Source organism: Sinocyclocheilus anshuiensis, unplaced genomic scaffold (genome assembly GCF_001515605.1).
Source record: "Sinocyclocheilus anshuiensis isolate Anshui unplaced genomic scaffold, SAMN03320099.WGS_v1.1 scaffold44, whole genome shotgun sequence".
Taxonomy (NCBI): Eukaryota; Metazoa; Chordata; class Actinopteri; order Cypriniformes; family Cyprinidae; genus Sinocyclocheilus; species Sinocyclocheilus anshuiensis.
Genome location: NW_015555746.1, coordinates 313,942 through 329,772, shown reverse-complemented (window position 1 = coordinate 329,772; position 15,831 = coordinate 313,942). Strand labels below are relative to the sequence as shown.

At 37.2% G+C, this 15,831-nt stretch overlaps 1 protein-coding gene across 3 annotated transcripts in view; it reads left to right on the top strand.

Annotated features, from left to right (window-relative positions):
* The window catches only part of LOC107673571 (SLIT-ROBO Rho GTPase-activating protein 3-like), an 85,693-nt gene that overhangs the window by 58,121 nt on the left and 11,741 nt on the right, over window positions 1–15,831 (top strand). For 2 of the 3 annotated variants that reach the window (XM_016467199.1, XM_016467198.1), the window contains 9 exons: window positions 2,239–2,436; window positions 3,009–3,093; window positions 6,154–6,181; window positions 9,050–9,152; window positions 11,459–11,519; window positions 12,172–12,249; window positions 13,113–13,247; window positions 14,387–14,492; window positions 15,181–15,408. In XM_016467199.1, the coding sequence (XP_016322685.1) occupies window positions 2,239–2,436; window positions 3,009–3,093; window positions 6,154–6,181; window positions 9,050–9,152; window positions 11,459–11,519; window positions 12,172–12,249; window positions 13,113–13,247; window positions 14,387–14,492; window positions 15,181–15,408 (1,022 nt within the window). Of the gene's footprint in view, window positions 1–2,238; window positions 2,437–3,008; window positions 3,094–6,153; window positions 6,182–9,049; window positions 9,153–9,666; window positions 9,698–11,458; window positions 11,520–12,171; window positions 12,250–13,112; window positions 13,248–14,386; window positions 14,493–15,180; window positions 15,409–15,831 lie in introns of all 3 variants that reach the window. The other variant, XM_016467200.1, reaches the window with a different exon arrangement.

Sequence of the window (15,831 nt, the reverse complement as noted above, 5' to 3'; positions counted from 1 at the left end):
GCAATGAAACTCGTTGCAATTTAGTCCAACTTTCTTGGGAACTGAGAGTGTATTTTTAGCATTCTCATCTGTTAATGGTGTGTGTATCTTTTGGGATGGTACGGTTATCTCCATGTTTGGTCTTTGTGAGGGTAATTCTTTGTTTTGGGAGAGCAGAACACATCTCACCGACCAACTAAATGTATGCAGGTGCTAATGGACTTTGTAATAGCTCCCGTCTGTGCGTATTGATGATTTCATCTCGCCCTTATCACTTTGTGTCTCATAACAAGCTAGTAATTGATGATTTTGTGTCATATAGGAAATGTGCCACATTAATCTGAGGGCCTGGGGCCAATTTACACACCAGTCACTACAGCATTCAGACAATCCTTGATTTTGTACATTGGTGTGAGTGATCTATAGTCCCAGGGTCAAATGTACCAGTATAGAGGTTTAGGAAGTTTCAGAGCTGCTTACAGCACTACAGTATATATAAAAATATCACCTGTGGCTTGGCTGCGTTGGTTATCTTCAAAATAGGTGAAATAGGTTGAGATCTTTTCTTTATTGCTCATTTTTGAGGTTTTAATAACTTTACCTGCATAAGCATTCAAGTAAGCAGGAACACATTTACGACTGTGGCCGTATATGTATCATAGTGACACATAGATGGTAGTTGAAGCTCATTTTACACTTTTTTCTTCTGGTGATTTGTTTTCTGAACTAGTGTACAACACAAATACTTTTATTTGGAAGTTTAATCAATTTTTTCAGTCTCTCAATATTCTTAAGCTCATATTGTGGGTTTGAATATATCACAGAGGCGCATACCTGTTATTGCAAACAATAAGCGCTTTTTTCAAATATACTGTGCACAGAAAATTTTGTTTTTAAAGTATTATAAAAGTGCCCACAGTAAATTCCAGGGTTTAACAATAAAGATATTTTGTTTATGTCAGGCCAGTATTTATTTTTTCCTTTCCCTGCTAACATTATATGACAACAACATGAGACATATACATTTTAACATCATTTGTGTGTGTGTGTGTGTGTACCTGGTATTCATCACGTTTTGGGGACCAAATGTCCCCACAAGTATAGTAATACCAGTACATTTTGACCTTGTGGGGACATTTTTTTGGTCCCCATGAGGAAACAAGCTTATAAATCACAGAGAATGGAGTGCATTGAAAATCTGAAAGAGCAGAAAGTTTCCTGTGAGGGGTAGGTTTAGGTGGAGAGTTGGTGTAGGGCGATAGAACAGTATAAAACAGTATAAAAACCATTACGCCTATGGAGAGTCCCCACAAAAAAATGGAAACCAGTGTGTGTGTGTGTGTGTGTGTGTGTTAAAAAAAAAGTTTTATATTATAACAATATTTAGTGTATATACAAAAGAAATGTGTAATATAATTATGGAAGCCAGTTTCCACTTTAGGAAAAAAATGTGTCTTTTTATCTCTTCCTTTCCTATTTTAGACTGTCATAACTGCCTTTTTATTTTTTACTCTGAGACAGAAACAGATTGTCATGTATTACTTCATGAATACACTTGAAGGATGGCATATGGTGTGAATCATTACCGATTTGGGTGTAAATTTAAACTTATTCTAACTGGTGCTTCTAAGACTAACACAAGTCATTCTCACAATTTCAACAAATGCCAACTTCCCTTTAAGTTAGGTCACTGTCAGATGTCCAGAAATATTCACTACTGTTCAAAGGTTTTGGGTCGGTATAAGTCTTCTATGCTTGGCACCAAAAACAGTAAAAACTGTAATATTATGAAATGATATTACAATTTAAAATAGCTGCTTTATATTTAAATATATTTTAAAATGTAATTTATGTAATGGAAAAGCTGAATTTTTAGAAACCATTATTAGCAACCAGTCTTCAGTGTCACATGATCTTTCCAAAATCATTCTTATATGCTGATTTGGTTCTCAAGAAAAATTTCATTTTAGTATGAATGTTGACATGCTATGCTGCTTAATATTTTTGTGAAAACCGTGATTAAAAAAAAACAAAAAAACAATTAAATTGAAAGACAATTCAAAATAACAACATTCATTCTGTACTGTGACTTTTGATCTATTTAATGAATCCTTGCTGAAAGAAAGTATACATTTCTTTTAAAATTGCTCCTACTGACCCTAAACTTTGATCGGTAGTGTAAATCTTACGTAACTTATATTCCCTAAGTTCATACTCCTCTCTCTTTCACCTTACTGAGTCCCTGCTATGTTTAATTAGGTGCGCAAGACCCTGGATGCCACCATGCAGACCTTACAAGACATGCTGACAGTGGAGGACTTTGATGTTTCAGATGCCTTCCAGCACAGCCGATCCACGGAGTCCATCAAATCAGTGGCTTCTGAGAATTACATGAGCAAATTAAACATTGCTAAGAGACGAGCCAATCAGCAGGAGACGGAAGTCTTCTACTTCACTGTGAGTGCCTGTATTTTCTCAAACCATAAGCACTGGGACCACAAGTACTGTTATTATTTTTAGTCCATTTTTATATGACTTTTTGTGAATGGTATATAAAATGTATTTATTAATCAGCATATGAAATGAATTCAATTTTTATTCGATTGACGCTCCCAGTTATTTTGGACATAAAATGGCAAAACCTGGCATCTTCCATTTATAATGATTTAAAAAAAAATAAATAAAGATGAATTCCAGGTCCTCAGGTTCTCTGGACTATCAGTAAATCTTTTAATACATGGTTCTCATCACAATCATCTCTGCAAACACTGATATCAAAGTCTACTCGACCTGTCCTATCTATCTGTCCAGACTCAGTCATCACGCACAAATCCGCGAAACATTCGTGACAAGGCCCATGCCTCACCAATGAGACGGAAATTAAATCCTCCTATTGGAACAGATTGAATTTGCGGCGTGCAAAGTACAGCAAAATCTGTTCTTTGTTGCCCACAGCACACATCACTCCCCTGTTTTAGTCTCATCCTATTAAAATCATTAGCTCACTGACGCCTTCATCTGTGCCGCAGAAATTCAAGGAGTACCTGAACGGCAGTAACCTCATCATTAAGCTGCAGGCCAAGCATGACCTGCTGAAACAGACTCTGGGGGAAGGTGAGTTGTCTGTTTATTAAATACGTTTCTCTCTGCTCTCTGGAAATGCTGAGCGTCAGCTAAGCCTCTGGCATCTAATTGCAACTTTGGTCACTGTTGGATATTAAATTGAAAGTTGTAGCTTCAAAGCGAGCTCAAAAAGTTTGTATAATGAATGTATCTAAACTAACTGGACAAGATATACATAAGTGAGGGCCAAAAGTTTAAGACCACTAGTGAAAATTATTCTATTTTGTGTCTGCTTATCTAATTTAAAACTGGCAGAACTGGCATGAACTCCACAAGTTTGTGTAGAACTGATGATAATGTTTTAATATGGTCAGTGTCACCAATTTGATTAGTGACCTAAATAAGATATAAAGATATGATATTTTCTTTATGTCATTCTTCCATGACAGTCTGGGATTTTTAATTAATACAATTTTATATATAGAAAAAATATATTGTATTTGATTTAATGTAAGTTTATATTTATAAAAAAAATCCTAGATTTTCACTCTCATCTATCTATGGGTATAGAGCTTTAAACTACGTTTAAGCAGTATAGAGGGTCATTTTCAGCCTAATGTTTACAGTATGTTCCACATCTATATTACACTGTGAATTACCATAGACGATATTTTTGAGTTATCCTTCAGTTTGTTAATACAAATGGGGATTAAACATTTAAAATATGACTGTAACACAAACTTTTACACGCGTTAATGTAATAAAAGTGTGATTGCTTACTAAGCCTTCTGTGCAAAGTTATGCCCAATCTTTCAACTGATATCACAACTAGCTAAAACATAAACCCAGTTACTTTTGAATTGTACCGACACAGCTAATACTGTGAAAAAAGTCCCACACACTGTTGTAGATTTTGTAGACTTTCTAGATAATGCCCAAAATTTTCTTCAGGCAAATAATAATGTTGTAGTCAAAGACCTTTTTGAAACAAATGCCTGAAGAAAGACTGAAATGTTGTTAAGCTATGACAGTGTTTTGGGGTATAAATAATCCATTTAAGTGATTTAACAAAACACAAAAGCTAGGCTGCCATTCTACATGTATTAGTGTGAACATGCTTTGTTTTTACCAACTGAGGGACACAGATGCCATCCATAGACATTTAGTTGAAATTTACCTTGAATATTCCTGTAAGTATAAGGCCTTTTGTTGTCAGATGATTAGAAAGACCCTGCTTTCATGGCCGCATCTCCCATAAGGCCTCTTGTCACTTCGGTTACGGGCAGTTTACGCCCAATCAATCAGCTAGTGGCACCGGGGGGGGGAATTTCGGCAGCTGCCTGTGTGGCAGCTCATAATCTAATGACGGCACACTGTGGGACGCCCCAGCTGAGTCCAGCCATCCATGTATATGATCGCTGACCAGTCCTGCCCTCTTCCCCTCACCAGACTGTGTGCTCAGTTACACTTCCCCTCGTCGGCTCAGTAAAACCAGACACTCGAGGCTAGCCAAGGTGTGTGCGTTAGTGCATATACATGAGTTTGTCACATATGGTTGCAGCAGGTACCGCCCATGTTTTTAAATTATTCACCTAATTGATCCTCCATCCATTAAGCCAATTAGCTCGGCACATCTAATTCTCTCTATTAATGTTATCAAGGGTTGCCATGTCACCAGCCACCTGGCTTAAATGCTGACGCTTATTTAAATGAGTAATGTGAAGGAATAACTGTCTCGATTTGCAAATGTTCTGTGTGTAAACCAGATCCTCCCAAACCACTATCCAGAAGCATAGTTGGAAAGGATTTGAGTCTTTTTTTTAACTCCTCAGCTGGCAAGACAAAAGCCTTTCAGTTTTTGGAATGATTTTAGAGGGCATAGCAAAGGCACATGGGAACCACTCCATTTGATATGCAGATTTAGTGAAATGAAGTGATTTGAGGGCCCACTTCACATCTCTGAAGTACCCATGTAGAAACATTAGTGGTTCCACATCATTACATGGTGATTCAGAATTGGAAAAACTTGGTCTGCATTATGGGCAGGTGCTCTAGAGATAATTTGGGGACTTTTTTGTCATTTTTTCTTCTTTTTCAACAGAATTATTTTTATTGCATTAGTTTTATATGCTTTTTAAAAATTTGTGTGCTTAGCATCACTATTATTTTTGGATTTCCACAATAATTTGTTAACATGAATTGTGGAGCTTGTTGAGCAGATGTGTGCTTTCATATTTTCAGTAGTCAGATTTCACAAGCTAAAATAAAAACAAAAAAACAAAATCCTATACTGACAAGCCTTGTCTAGGCACTACAGTGTGATAGAGATATGATATGGCAAAAATAGCAAATACTTAACAACCACCCAGTTGTTTGCACCTTAGCAACGTCCTGGCATCAACCCAACAACAAATCTAAGAAAACACAAATATATTTTATTTTATTTATTTATTTTTTAAATGGAAATCTGAAACTAATATTTAAGTAGTTTGATTGTTTAATTCTTGCATTATTGTCACTCCTGAGTATTTTATCCTTTTTTTTATCAATTATTATTATTGCTATTTAATTTAAAATTGAAAACTGAAACTGACATTTGAATTTGGAAACATTCTTGCATTATCATTTTTCTTTTTTGACCATTCTGCTTGTATTTGTTTGTGGGCATGTATATATTTTCATTGTTTGAATGATGGCGATACCAAGGAACCCTTTTCAGTGCACTGGACATTGGGACAAAGAACCTAGTGAGCCATCACAGACATCGCTCAGTGTCACCAGTGTGAAATGAATCCCTTGATGCACACCCACTTTTACACACCCTCATACCCACAAATACAAACACACACACACTCGCTCATTTAGCCCCTTTAGTTCCTTCTGTGACCGTCTGACACCCCACAGGGCCCTTTCCGAGGTTTCTACGGTGACCAGTGCTCCTCTTTGTCTCAAGCACTGTGTGGCTGCTCACCCATTCATCTCATCTTCAATAGCACTGGCCACTCTCACGATAGCCCTCAGTACGCTCTGACCGAGCTTTAGAACCCAGCGCATGAGATCATGCTAATAATGAAATTTCTAACTCCTCCCTCTTTCCACTCTCTTTTTTAGGAGAAAGAGCTGATTGTGGAACTACAAGGTAAGAAAGTTCTGCTGATGATGAAATTCACATTTTCAAAATCAAAACTCCTGTGGTTCCATGAAGAAACTTTACCATCCATTGAACCTTTCCATTGCATAAATACCCTAATAGTAAATGGTTCCGTAGATCAGTGGTTCCCAACCCTGGTCCTGGAGGCACCCCAACACTGCACGTTTTGCATGTATCCTTAATCAAACACACTTGATTCAGGTCATCGGCTCATTAGTAGAGACTCCAAGATCTGAAATTGGTGTGTCAGAGAAAGGAGATATGCAAAATGTGCAGTGTTGGGGTGCCTCCAGGACCAGGGTTGGGAACCACTGCCGTAGATTATTAACATGTTCTTCAAACTAGGAAACAAAAGGTTATTTGAAGAACTGTTCACTGAAAGGTTCTTTGGGGAACCCAGAATGGTTCTTAGGCTACGTTTACACGACCACGATGTAGTCAAAAACGGAAAAGTTTTTCCCTTGCGTTTTTAAAAAGTTTCACGTATACACGACAATGTTTTCAAAACGATTTTCAAAACATATCCGTGTAAATGTGAAAAAACGCTGAACAAAAACGCTGTATTACGTATGCCAGGCCAGTACTTGGCGCTGTCACCTTGTTAGTAAACAGTACCTGTAGGGAAGTGAGGATTATATGATGTATATGATGCGTCTCCGCTGTTGGTTGTAATATTGGTGAAGTAAATCCACACTTTTCTGAAGAAACGTTAGCAAACTCTTGAGCAGCAACAACAGTACCATGTACTCCGCCATTGTTGTGTATGTTTGTTCGCACTTGCCTTTAAAATCGACACGTACTGCGCATGTCTACAGACCTAACACGTACTACGCACGTGCATGACATCACCGTTTTCAAAGATTCCCATATTGGGTGTTTACACGGAAACGACAATGGTGGCATTTTCAAAAACTTGCACTTTGAAAACAGTTTTCAAAAATATGCGTTTTCAGTCCCCAAAACGCCGTTGTTGTGTAAACGAACAGGCAAAACGCATAAAAAGTTTCCCGTTTTTGGCTGAAAACGTTGTCGTGTAAACGGCCCCTTACAGTATGTGACATCACTTTGAAACCCCCCTTTTGGAACCTTCAAAAGTTAAGATTGTATAGCTGTGAAAACACCCTTTTGAAACGTTTATTTTAAAGAGTGAAGATATACTTTTACCTCAATCTCTCAAGATTTTTGTCCAATTGAATTATCTCTAAAGAAAACTGCACTTGTTAAGCCATTGAGTCATTAAAGAATAAGATTCAGTCTGCGGTATACCTCTCATCCATATTCATTATTTATTATCCATATCCATGATTATTGTTTTTAATGGAAAAGTTATTTTACCACAGTCGCAAATCATTGTTGTGGCATTTTTAGACTAAAAAGAGATGATTTTCACTCCATTTTCTGCATGTTCAGCTGCTAAAACAACCTCTAAATCACTTAACAGGCCAGGGTAAAAGCAAGAGAGGACAAATAAAACTTTTTTGATTTTGTATGACGGTCAAAAGGGGACTTGTCCTCTAGCTGTCACTGGCAGGGGCTCAGCTAATGCTGGGTTATCCAGAATGTCCTCTGACAGTCGGAGAATGCTGAGAATAGAGCCTTCCTGGTAAACAGATGCAGGCCTCTTCTGACCTCTCAGTTGGAGGACATCTACCAGTGATGCCATTGATAATCATATGCTCTTTATTTAAAATTTAAAATGAAACACTGTTCCACAAATACAGTTGCGAACACTTCACCAATGTATATGTTGGTACTCCGATATGAAATTATTCTAGTGTAGCTAGAAGCATTTTCATTCACGTAGTTGCATAGAATATGTTTAAGGCCCAAATAGTAAAGAGAAATGGTATTTGTTCAAGCTCTATGACAAAATATCTATACAATTTTGTTGAAAACATCCAACTAATATCTGTTAATGATTAATCATGTAAGCAAATATAAACAACAGCTTGTGCTTGTGCCCTCATGTAACCACCAAAGTACAGAGCCATGTCATATTTGATTTTGATTGCATTTACCGGTCTGTCACAAGAGCAATTATGTTTCCATAGCTAAATGTTTCAATAAGGGCCTGATTCAGTGCTCCTATAGGGAATAGAAAACTCCCTGCAGTTGTTTTTGGATAATTTCAGGTCAAAAGCATTAGGATGTAATTACGATCGTTTAAAGAACAACAATTAATGCCTGTTGCTTATTTAAACCCCTCATTATCGGCTGTTTCCTCTGCTGAGACATAAGTAAGAGTTGAGTAGATGGGAAAGGGTTTGCTGTGTAAGTTTTAAAGGGTTAGTTCACCCAAAAATGAAAATTCTGTCATTAATTACTCACCCTCGTGTTGTTCCAAACCCGTAAGACCTTCGTTCATCTTCGGAACACAATTTAAGATATTTTTGATGAAATCTGAGGGCTCTCTGACCCTCCCATAGACAGCAAGGTAACTACCACGTTCAAGGTCCAGAAAAGTACCAAGATGATCGACAAAGTAGTCCGTGTGTATTCTCGTAGCTTCGTAACGACAAAGTATTCCCGTAGCTTCGTAACTTTACAGTTGAACCACTGATGTCACACGGACTACTTTGTCGATCATCTTGGTACTTTTCTGGACCTTGAACGTGGTAGTTACCTTGCTGTCTATGGGAGGGTCAGAGAGCCCTCAGATTTCATCAAAAATATCTTAAATTGTGTTCCAAAGATGAACGAAGGTCTTACGGGTTTCGAACAACATGAGGGTGAGTAATTAATGATAGAATTTTCATTTTTGGGTGAACTAACCCTTTAAGGTTTTTGATATAATATGTCATTCAGAGGGTGTTTTGTGTATGTTTTTTGTTCCATCTAACCATCTCCATTCCTCAGACCCCCAACCCTTCCCCCAAAACCACAGAAATTGCGGAAACCAAGGCCTCGTTCCATCTATAACCATAAGCTGTTTAATGGCAATATGGAGAGTTTCATTAAGGTACCCACTGACTTTGGTGCTAACAGCGCCCCCTGATGGGCTGGAGGGATGGCTGACGCTCTGTCTGTTTTTTCCTCACTGACTCATGCGCTCACACCCTCTATTTGCTTCTGTTAATTTCCCGTCTTTTGCCAGGTGGCGATGATGCAGATGATAAGGGTGGCAGCTGATGCCCTTCTGCCTAAATAAAGACTCAGCAGGGCCCATTAGTTTGTGAGGAACTGCCTTAATGCTTAATTTATGCAATCAAGTGGTCGATTACCACTTAGATTTAAAGTATTTTGTTTAAAAAGACAGAAATTGCTGAGAAAATTAAACGAAGGGTATCACATTCTCCACATGCTTCCCTTTACTGCATCTCAAGCCATTCCAGCACCCGCTCTAATGCTATTCCACCCAGTCACCACCACGACACTGTCGTCTTCATGGCGATTCTGTCGTCCCTTCCTCTCTAACTGTGATTTTCTCACCTCTTTCACTCCTCTGCTCTGCTCTACGCTGCTTTGTGTCCTAGGGGAAGACGGAATGCTCGTACCCGCAGTCAGGTACTGTAGAATAGGGCCAGGCATGGACTGTCTTTACCTTTCAGATAAGGCTGTAATACATTTGCTTAGACAAATGACATGTCATTGCTGCTTTCCACAAGAGCTTTCTGTAGCGAACTTCGGATGAGTTGCTACTAACAGCCTTGGCTGAACATTTAATTTTTTTTTTCTTTTTCTATTGTGTTATGCCCTTGAGGACAGACATGCTTAAAGGGATAGTTCACCCAAAAATGAAAATTCTGTCATTATTTACTCACCCTCATGTCATTCTAAACCCGTTGGACCTCCGTTCATCTTCGGAACACAAATTAAGATATTTTTGATGGAATCTGAGAGCTCTCTGACCCTCCCATAGACAGCAAGGGTCCTTACACGATCAAGGTCCAGAAACGTAGAAAGGACATCGGTAAAATCCATTTGACATCAGAGGTTCAACCGTAATTTTACGAACCTAAATTGCATATGCTGTTTTGTGTCAGCTGCGCCACGCGGATACGTTGTTTTCATTCAAATCAAAGCGTAAACTACGTAAACAGCGTATCCGCGTGGTGCAGCTGACACAAAACAACATATGCAATTTAGGTTCAGTGGATACTCTCCAAAATGGTGCTAGGGTGACGCGGAGGAGAAGCAATTGTTGAATAAAGTCGTTATTTTTTTTTCTTTTGCGCACAAAAAGTATTCTCGTAGCTTCGTAAAATTACGGTTGAACCCCTGATGTCACATGGATTTTTTTACCGATGTCCTTGCTACGTTTCTGGACGTTGATCGTGTAAGGACCCTTGCTGTCTATGGGAGGGTGAGAGAGCTCTCAGATTCCAACAAAAATATCTTAATTTGTGTTCCGAAGATGAGCGGAGGTCTAACGGGTTTGGAACAACATATGAGTAATTAATGACAAAATGTTCATTTTTGGGTGAACTATCCCTTTAATGCTCTGCTTTATTTTCTACTAAAACAATTAAAAAATACTTTTATTATTTTTGTTTTGTTTTGTGTATATATTCCCTGTTTTTAAAGCATTTAGAAAATTGTTACTTAAAGGTGCACCAAGCAGTTTTTCCCATTTAAAAAAAGTTTTGCACCTAATGATACACAAATATTTGTTTAGTTATACAATAAAATTTAAATAATGTATACTCACAAGAGATACAACTCCAGTCACAGCAGTGGCCTAGAAAAAGCTGGTTTAATTCTTCATATTCATATTCCACAAGAAAACATGTCCATTAATATGGATTACAGAGATAAAGCAAGTCATTTTTAGCTGGTCATGTGATCTCAGCATGGATGTGACCAGCTCCATGTTAGATACAACAGGTTTTATTAGATTTATTAGGATTGTACATGATATTAAACATGATTGTATACTATTTTATAATTTCATACTATTTTTAGTACTTTTTGTTTACATTTTAATGAGGGGAAAAATGAGCAGGTGCACCTTTAAAGGGACAGATCACCCGGAAATAACGATTCTGTAATCATTTACTTGCCCTAATGATGCTCCAAACATGTATGACTTACTTTCTTTTGCAGAATCCAAAAGAAAATATTTTTTAAAATGGTCTTTGTCCATATAATTAAAGTTAATTGAGTCCAATTTTGTTTTACTTCTTCAAAATATTTCCTTTTTTGTTCCCTGGAAGAAGAAAGTCAGGTTTGGTCGAGCAGAATTGTCATTTTTTGGTGAACTGTCCCTTTAAATCTCAGCCACAGCTTTAAAACTGGTGCCATTTTGTAATGATTGTTGTCTTTCAGGACTCAGGTCAACCCATTCCTCTGGTGGTGGAGAGCTGTATTCGATACATTAATCTATATGGTAAGCGGTTCAAGGAAAGGTCACTAATCGATTGCAGATAAACATGCTGACTCAGGAGCTACTGGAAACCATTAGAGAGCTCTCCAAAAACAACACATCCCCTTATCATTCAGAGAGCGCTCGACATACTCAACCAGAAAGAGACACAGATGCTAATTTGAATAAAGACTCATCTGTTGTAAGTTTAAGTGATCCCGTGATACTTTGGAAATAGTTCCATATAAAGTCCATCTGTCAGGGTAAAGCGGAATTCAGTGAATTTAGAGAATGACATCGGTTTGGCTGCTAAGTATGCAGTGGATTGATGATTTATTGTTCTATAGACTATACATTTTTATAGATGTCAAGGCAGAAAATAATAATGCTATAAACTCTATTCTCTCTGCTGGCTCAAAGATCGTTAACTAGAACCTAATCTACTCTTTCTTTGAGATTATTGCTTTAAGATCACAGGCATTCCCTCAGGATCCAATGAAATCTTGAAAATGATTGGAACTTCTTTGGCAAAACTCATATGTGCCAAAAATAAAGGACCCCTTAGAGGGAAATGTTGCATTTCCTCCTGTGCGCATCTTGTTTTGAGCTGGAAATAATGCAATATCATGCCTTGACAAGTTTTCGACTCATGTTTCTTTTTATTTTCCTGTGCCAGGGCTGCAGCAACAAGGCATATTCCGAGTTCCTGGATCTCAGGTGGAAGTCAACGATATTAAAAATTCATTTGAAAGAGGTTAGGCCCCTAGAGATGAACTGTAATTATTTTTCAGTTACTTTTGTTTATGTACTTTCCAAACTGTGAATATGTTTCTTCCGCACATCAGATCATCATTGCTGAGCAGAGGGTGAAAATAACATCAGAAAATTAAATTTGGTGGCAGGATTTCAATTTAGAAAAGCTTTCCTGTGAAACAAATTGATTCTACATGTAGCTCATGTTTGCAGATATAAACAATCATCTGCCTGGTTTTGATATTGACAAATGATGTATCAAATTATATAAGCCATTTCTAAGGCTATTCCATCGTCAAAATCATTCCATTTGCACTGAAACATTTACTACCTAGAAAATAAAAAAGAATAATAATGATAACAGAAAATCGTTTAGTACATTCAAATAGCAAATTCTGAAAATAGTAATACAGGGATTGGACAGCCAGAGTAACTGGTCAGATAATCTTTTACTGGAATTGTCGTCATGTCTTTTTAAGTTTCTCAATTCATCAGATATGGAGGATGAGCGCATATTTCAGCTACAAGTGGGATGCAAGATAAACTAAACAAATGATACCATAAGGCTATTAGTCATTAGGTGTTATACAGCAGTGTTGTTGATAAATAACTATGTTTTAATGTGCAACCTTGTTATTGTGTCACAGGTAATTGAATCATTGGCGTCCAAAAATTAAGTATATTAAGTTGCCTGCTAGTGCTTAAATTTGTGTTTTTATTACGCTTGTAAAGAGACAAATCCCTCTTTTGTAGACCCTTAATTTAATTGTGTTATTACTTACTTTACTTAAAATGTATTATTATATATTAGGAGTGTGTGTATTTTTTCTCCTATAATCACTATTTTTCCATCATTTATTTCAGGTGAGGACCCACTGGTTGATGATCAGAGCGATCATGACATCAACTCTGTGGCTGGTGTTCTCAAGCTGTATTTCAGAGGGCTGGAGAACCCTCTTTTCCCCAAGGAGCACTTCCTGGATTTGATCTCCACCATCAGTGAGTGTTTCATTCAGCTGCAGGATAGGTCAAAAATGTCACTGGAGTGATTGCTGTTATTTTTTGTATGTTTCTACTGGTGCTTGGCTTTATCTTTGCAATTTTACAGTACAAAGCAATTTGTCAGTTTCTTATATGTGACCCTAGACCACAAAACCAGTCTTAAGTCGCGAATACCTCAAGCGTGTGACGTAAATGTTACGCCCCTACCATATTAGTGGAGCGATGATTCAAAAACATGAAAACCCATTAATGAGGCATTCATTGCATCCACTTGTAACACTCCAAAGAGAAAGGAAAAATTGAAATCGCATCATATGACCCCTTTAAAGGCGATTTTCTCAATATTTAGATTTTTTTGCACCCTCAGATTCCAGATATTCAAATAGTTGTATCTTGGCCAAATACGGTCCTATCCTAACAAACCATACATCAATGGAAAGCTTATTTATTCAGCTTTCAGATGATGTATAAATCACAATTTTGAAAAATTTACACTTAAGACTGGTTTTGTGGTCCAAGGTCACATATTTTGTTTTTGGGAAAAAATGTCTGGCAAGAGAACATAAAAAGTAAAGCATTCAAAAGCAAGTAAACATTCATGTTGATTTAATATTTTTTAATTAATGTTTTTATTCAGCAAGAATGCATTAAAAATGTTTAAACGTTACAGTAAAGACATTTCTAATGTTACAGAACATTGGTTTCAAATAAATAAAATTAGTTTGAACTTAATCAAAGAATCTTGAAAAAAAAAGCATCATGGTTTTTACAAAATAAGCAGCACAACTGTTTTCAACATTAATAATCAGAAATGTTTTCTGAGCACCAAATCAGCATATTAATATGATTTCTGAAGGATTATGTAACACTGAAGACTGGAGTAATGGCTGCTGAAAATTCAGCATTGTCATTAAAGGAATAAATTACATTCTAGTATATATTTAAATAGAAAACCGTTACTTTAAATTGTCAAAAATATTTCAAAATAGAATCTGTTTTTACTGTATGTTTGATCAAATTAATGCAGCTTTGTTGAGTCTTCTTTCAAAAACACGAATCAGTCTTACCAACAGTTGTGTACATTTTGAATGTACATTTAAATTTTTTTACGTTTATTTGTCGATTTCTTGTTTCAGAGCTTGAATCATCTGCGGAAAGAGCCCACCACATCCAGCAGATCATCGTCACCCTTCCTCGTACCATCATCATTGTCATGCGATACCTGTTTGCTTTTCTAAATCAGTAAGTTTTGTATTTCACCAACTGTTTTTTGTGGCATACTTTAAACTAGTTGACCTGCAGTCACACACATGAGACATACTCAAAAGTGGGAGTCTAATCTGTAATTTTACCACTCTGCCTTCCCAGCATCTCTGTCTTCAGACTGTAAATCTTCTAGTAAATCACCATTTATATGAATAGCAGCAGTCACAAGCAAAGACATTCTTTATATTTACAAAGAGCTATTCAACAGCCCCCACTATTCTTGTTTAATTTATGACCACGTCTGTCAAGGAGTGCTTTAGAGGATATTTACGCCAGAAGAAACCCATCAGTCTGTACTGTACTATACCTGTCCTGTTCTCCTGGTTCTTTATTGATGCTTCCTGTTCTCACCCTCCCCCAGACCGAACAAAGAATTTGATTTCACATCATGAGTTTTCCCTCTGACTTCCTTCCCCCTTTCATTTGTTCTCGGTGCTCGCAGCTCTGACTCATTTGAACTTCACTTCTGCAGTCAAGAGACTTCCCAATGAGAGATGAGCTGAAAGATAATACACTGTACATGAAGATGAATTCTCTGGGACAAAGTTATGAATTAATATATTGAAATAGACAGCTGGAGCAAGAGAGAAAGTTTTTGAAAGTTTATAATTCCTGCAGCATTGCATCACCTTTAAGAACTTTTTTACTGTCTCTTCATCTCTAGTCTGTCCCAGTACAGTGATGAGAACATGATGGACTCATATAACCTTGCCATCTGTTTTGGACCCACTCTGATGCCCATCCCGGATGGTCAGGACCCTGTGGCCTGTCAGGCTCATGTTAATGAGGTCATCAAGACCATCATCGTCCACCACGAGGTCATCTTCCCCAGCCCACGTGAGCTGGACGGCCCTGTCTATGAGAAATGTATGACTGGAGGAGAGGAGTACTGGTGAGCTCTAGACTAGCTGGATTTTGTTGTTACTAAAGAATGTCATAATTCCTCCATTACAGCCAGCTGTGGCTTAAACTGAGCTCAATATTATGAATGGGGAGATTAGCACTCAGGTCATATAAAGTGGAGTAACGTAGGCAGACTTTTTTGTAACCTATAGCTAAAAGCAATATTTCTACTTATAAGACAGATAATTTTGGCTTATAAAAAATATTGTCATGGGACCATGACACAGTGTTGGTATGAGAAGGAAATTCCACACCGTTCTTTGATATATAATATTGTTCTAAAATATTACGATACTAATATACCATGAATTACATGGTATACCAAAGAACGTGATGGAAATTGTTTGCTTTGGTTAGTATTATTAATAAATGTAAACACAGTACTGTTGAAAGGTTTGGGGTCAAATGTTTA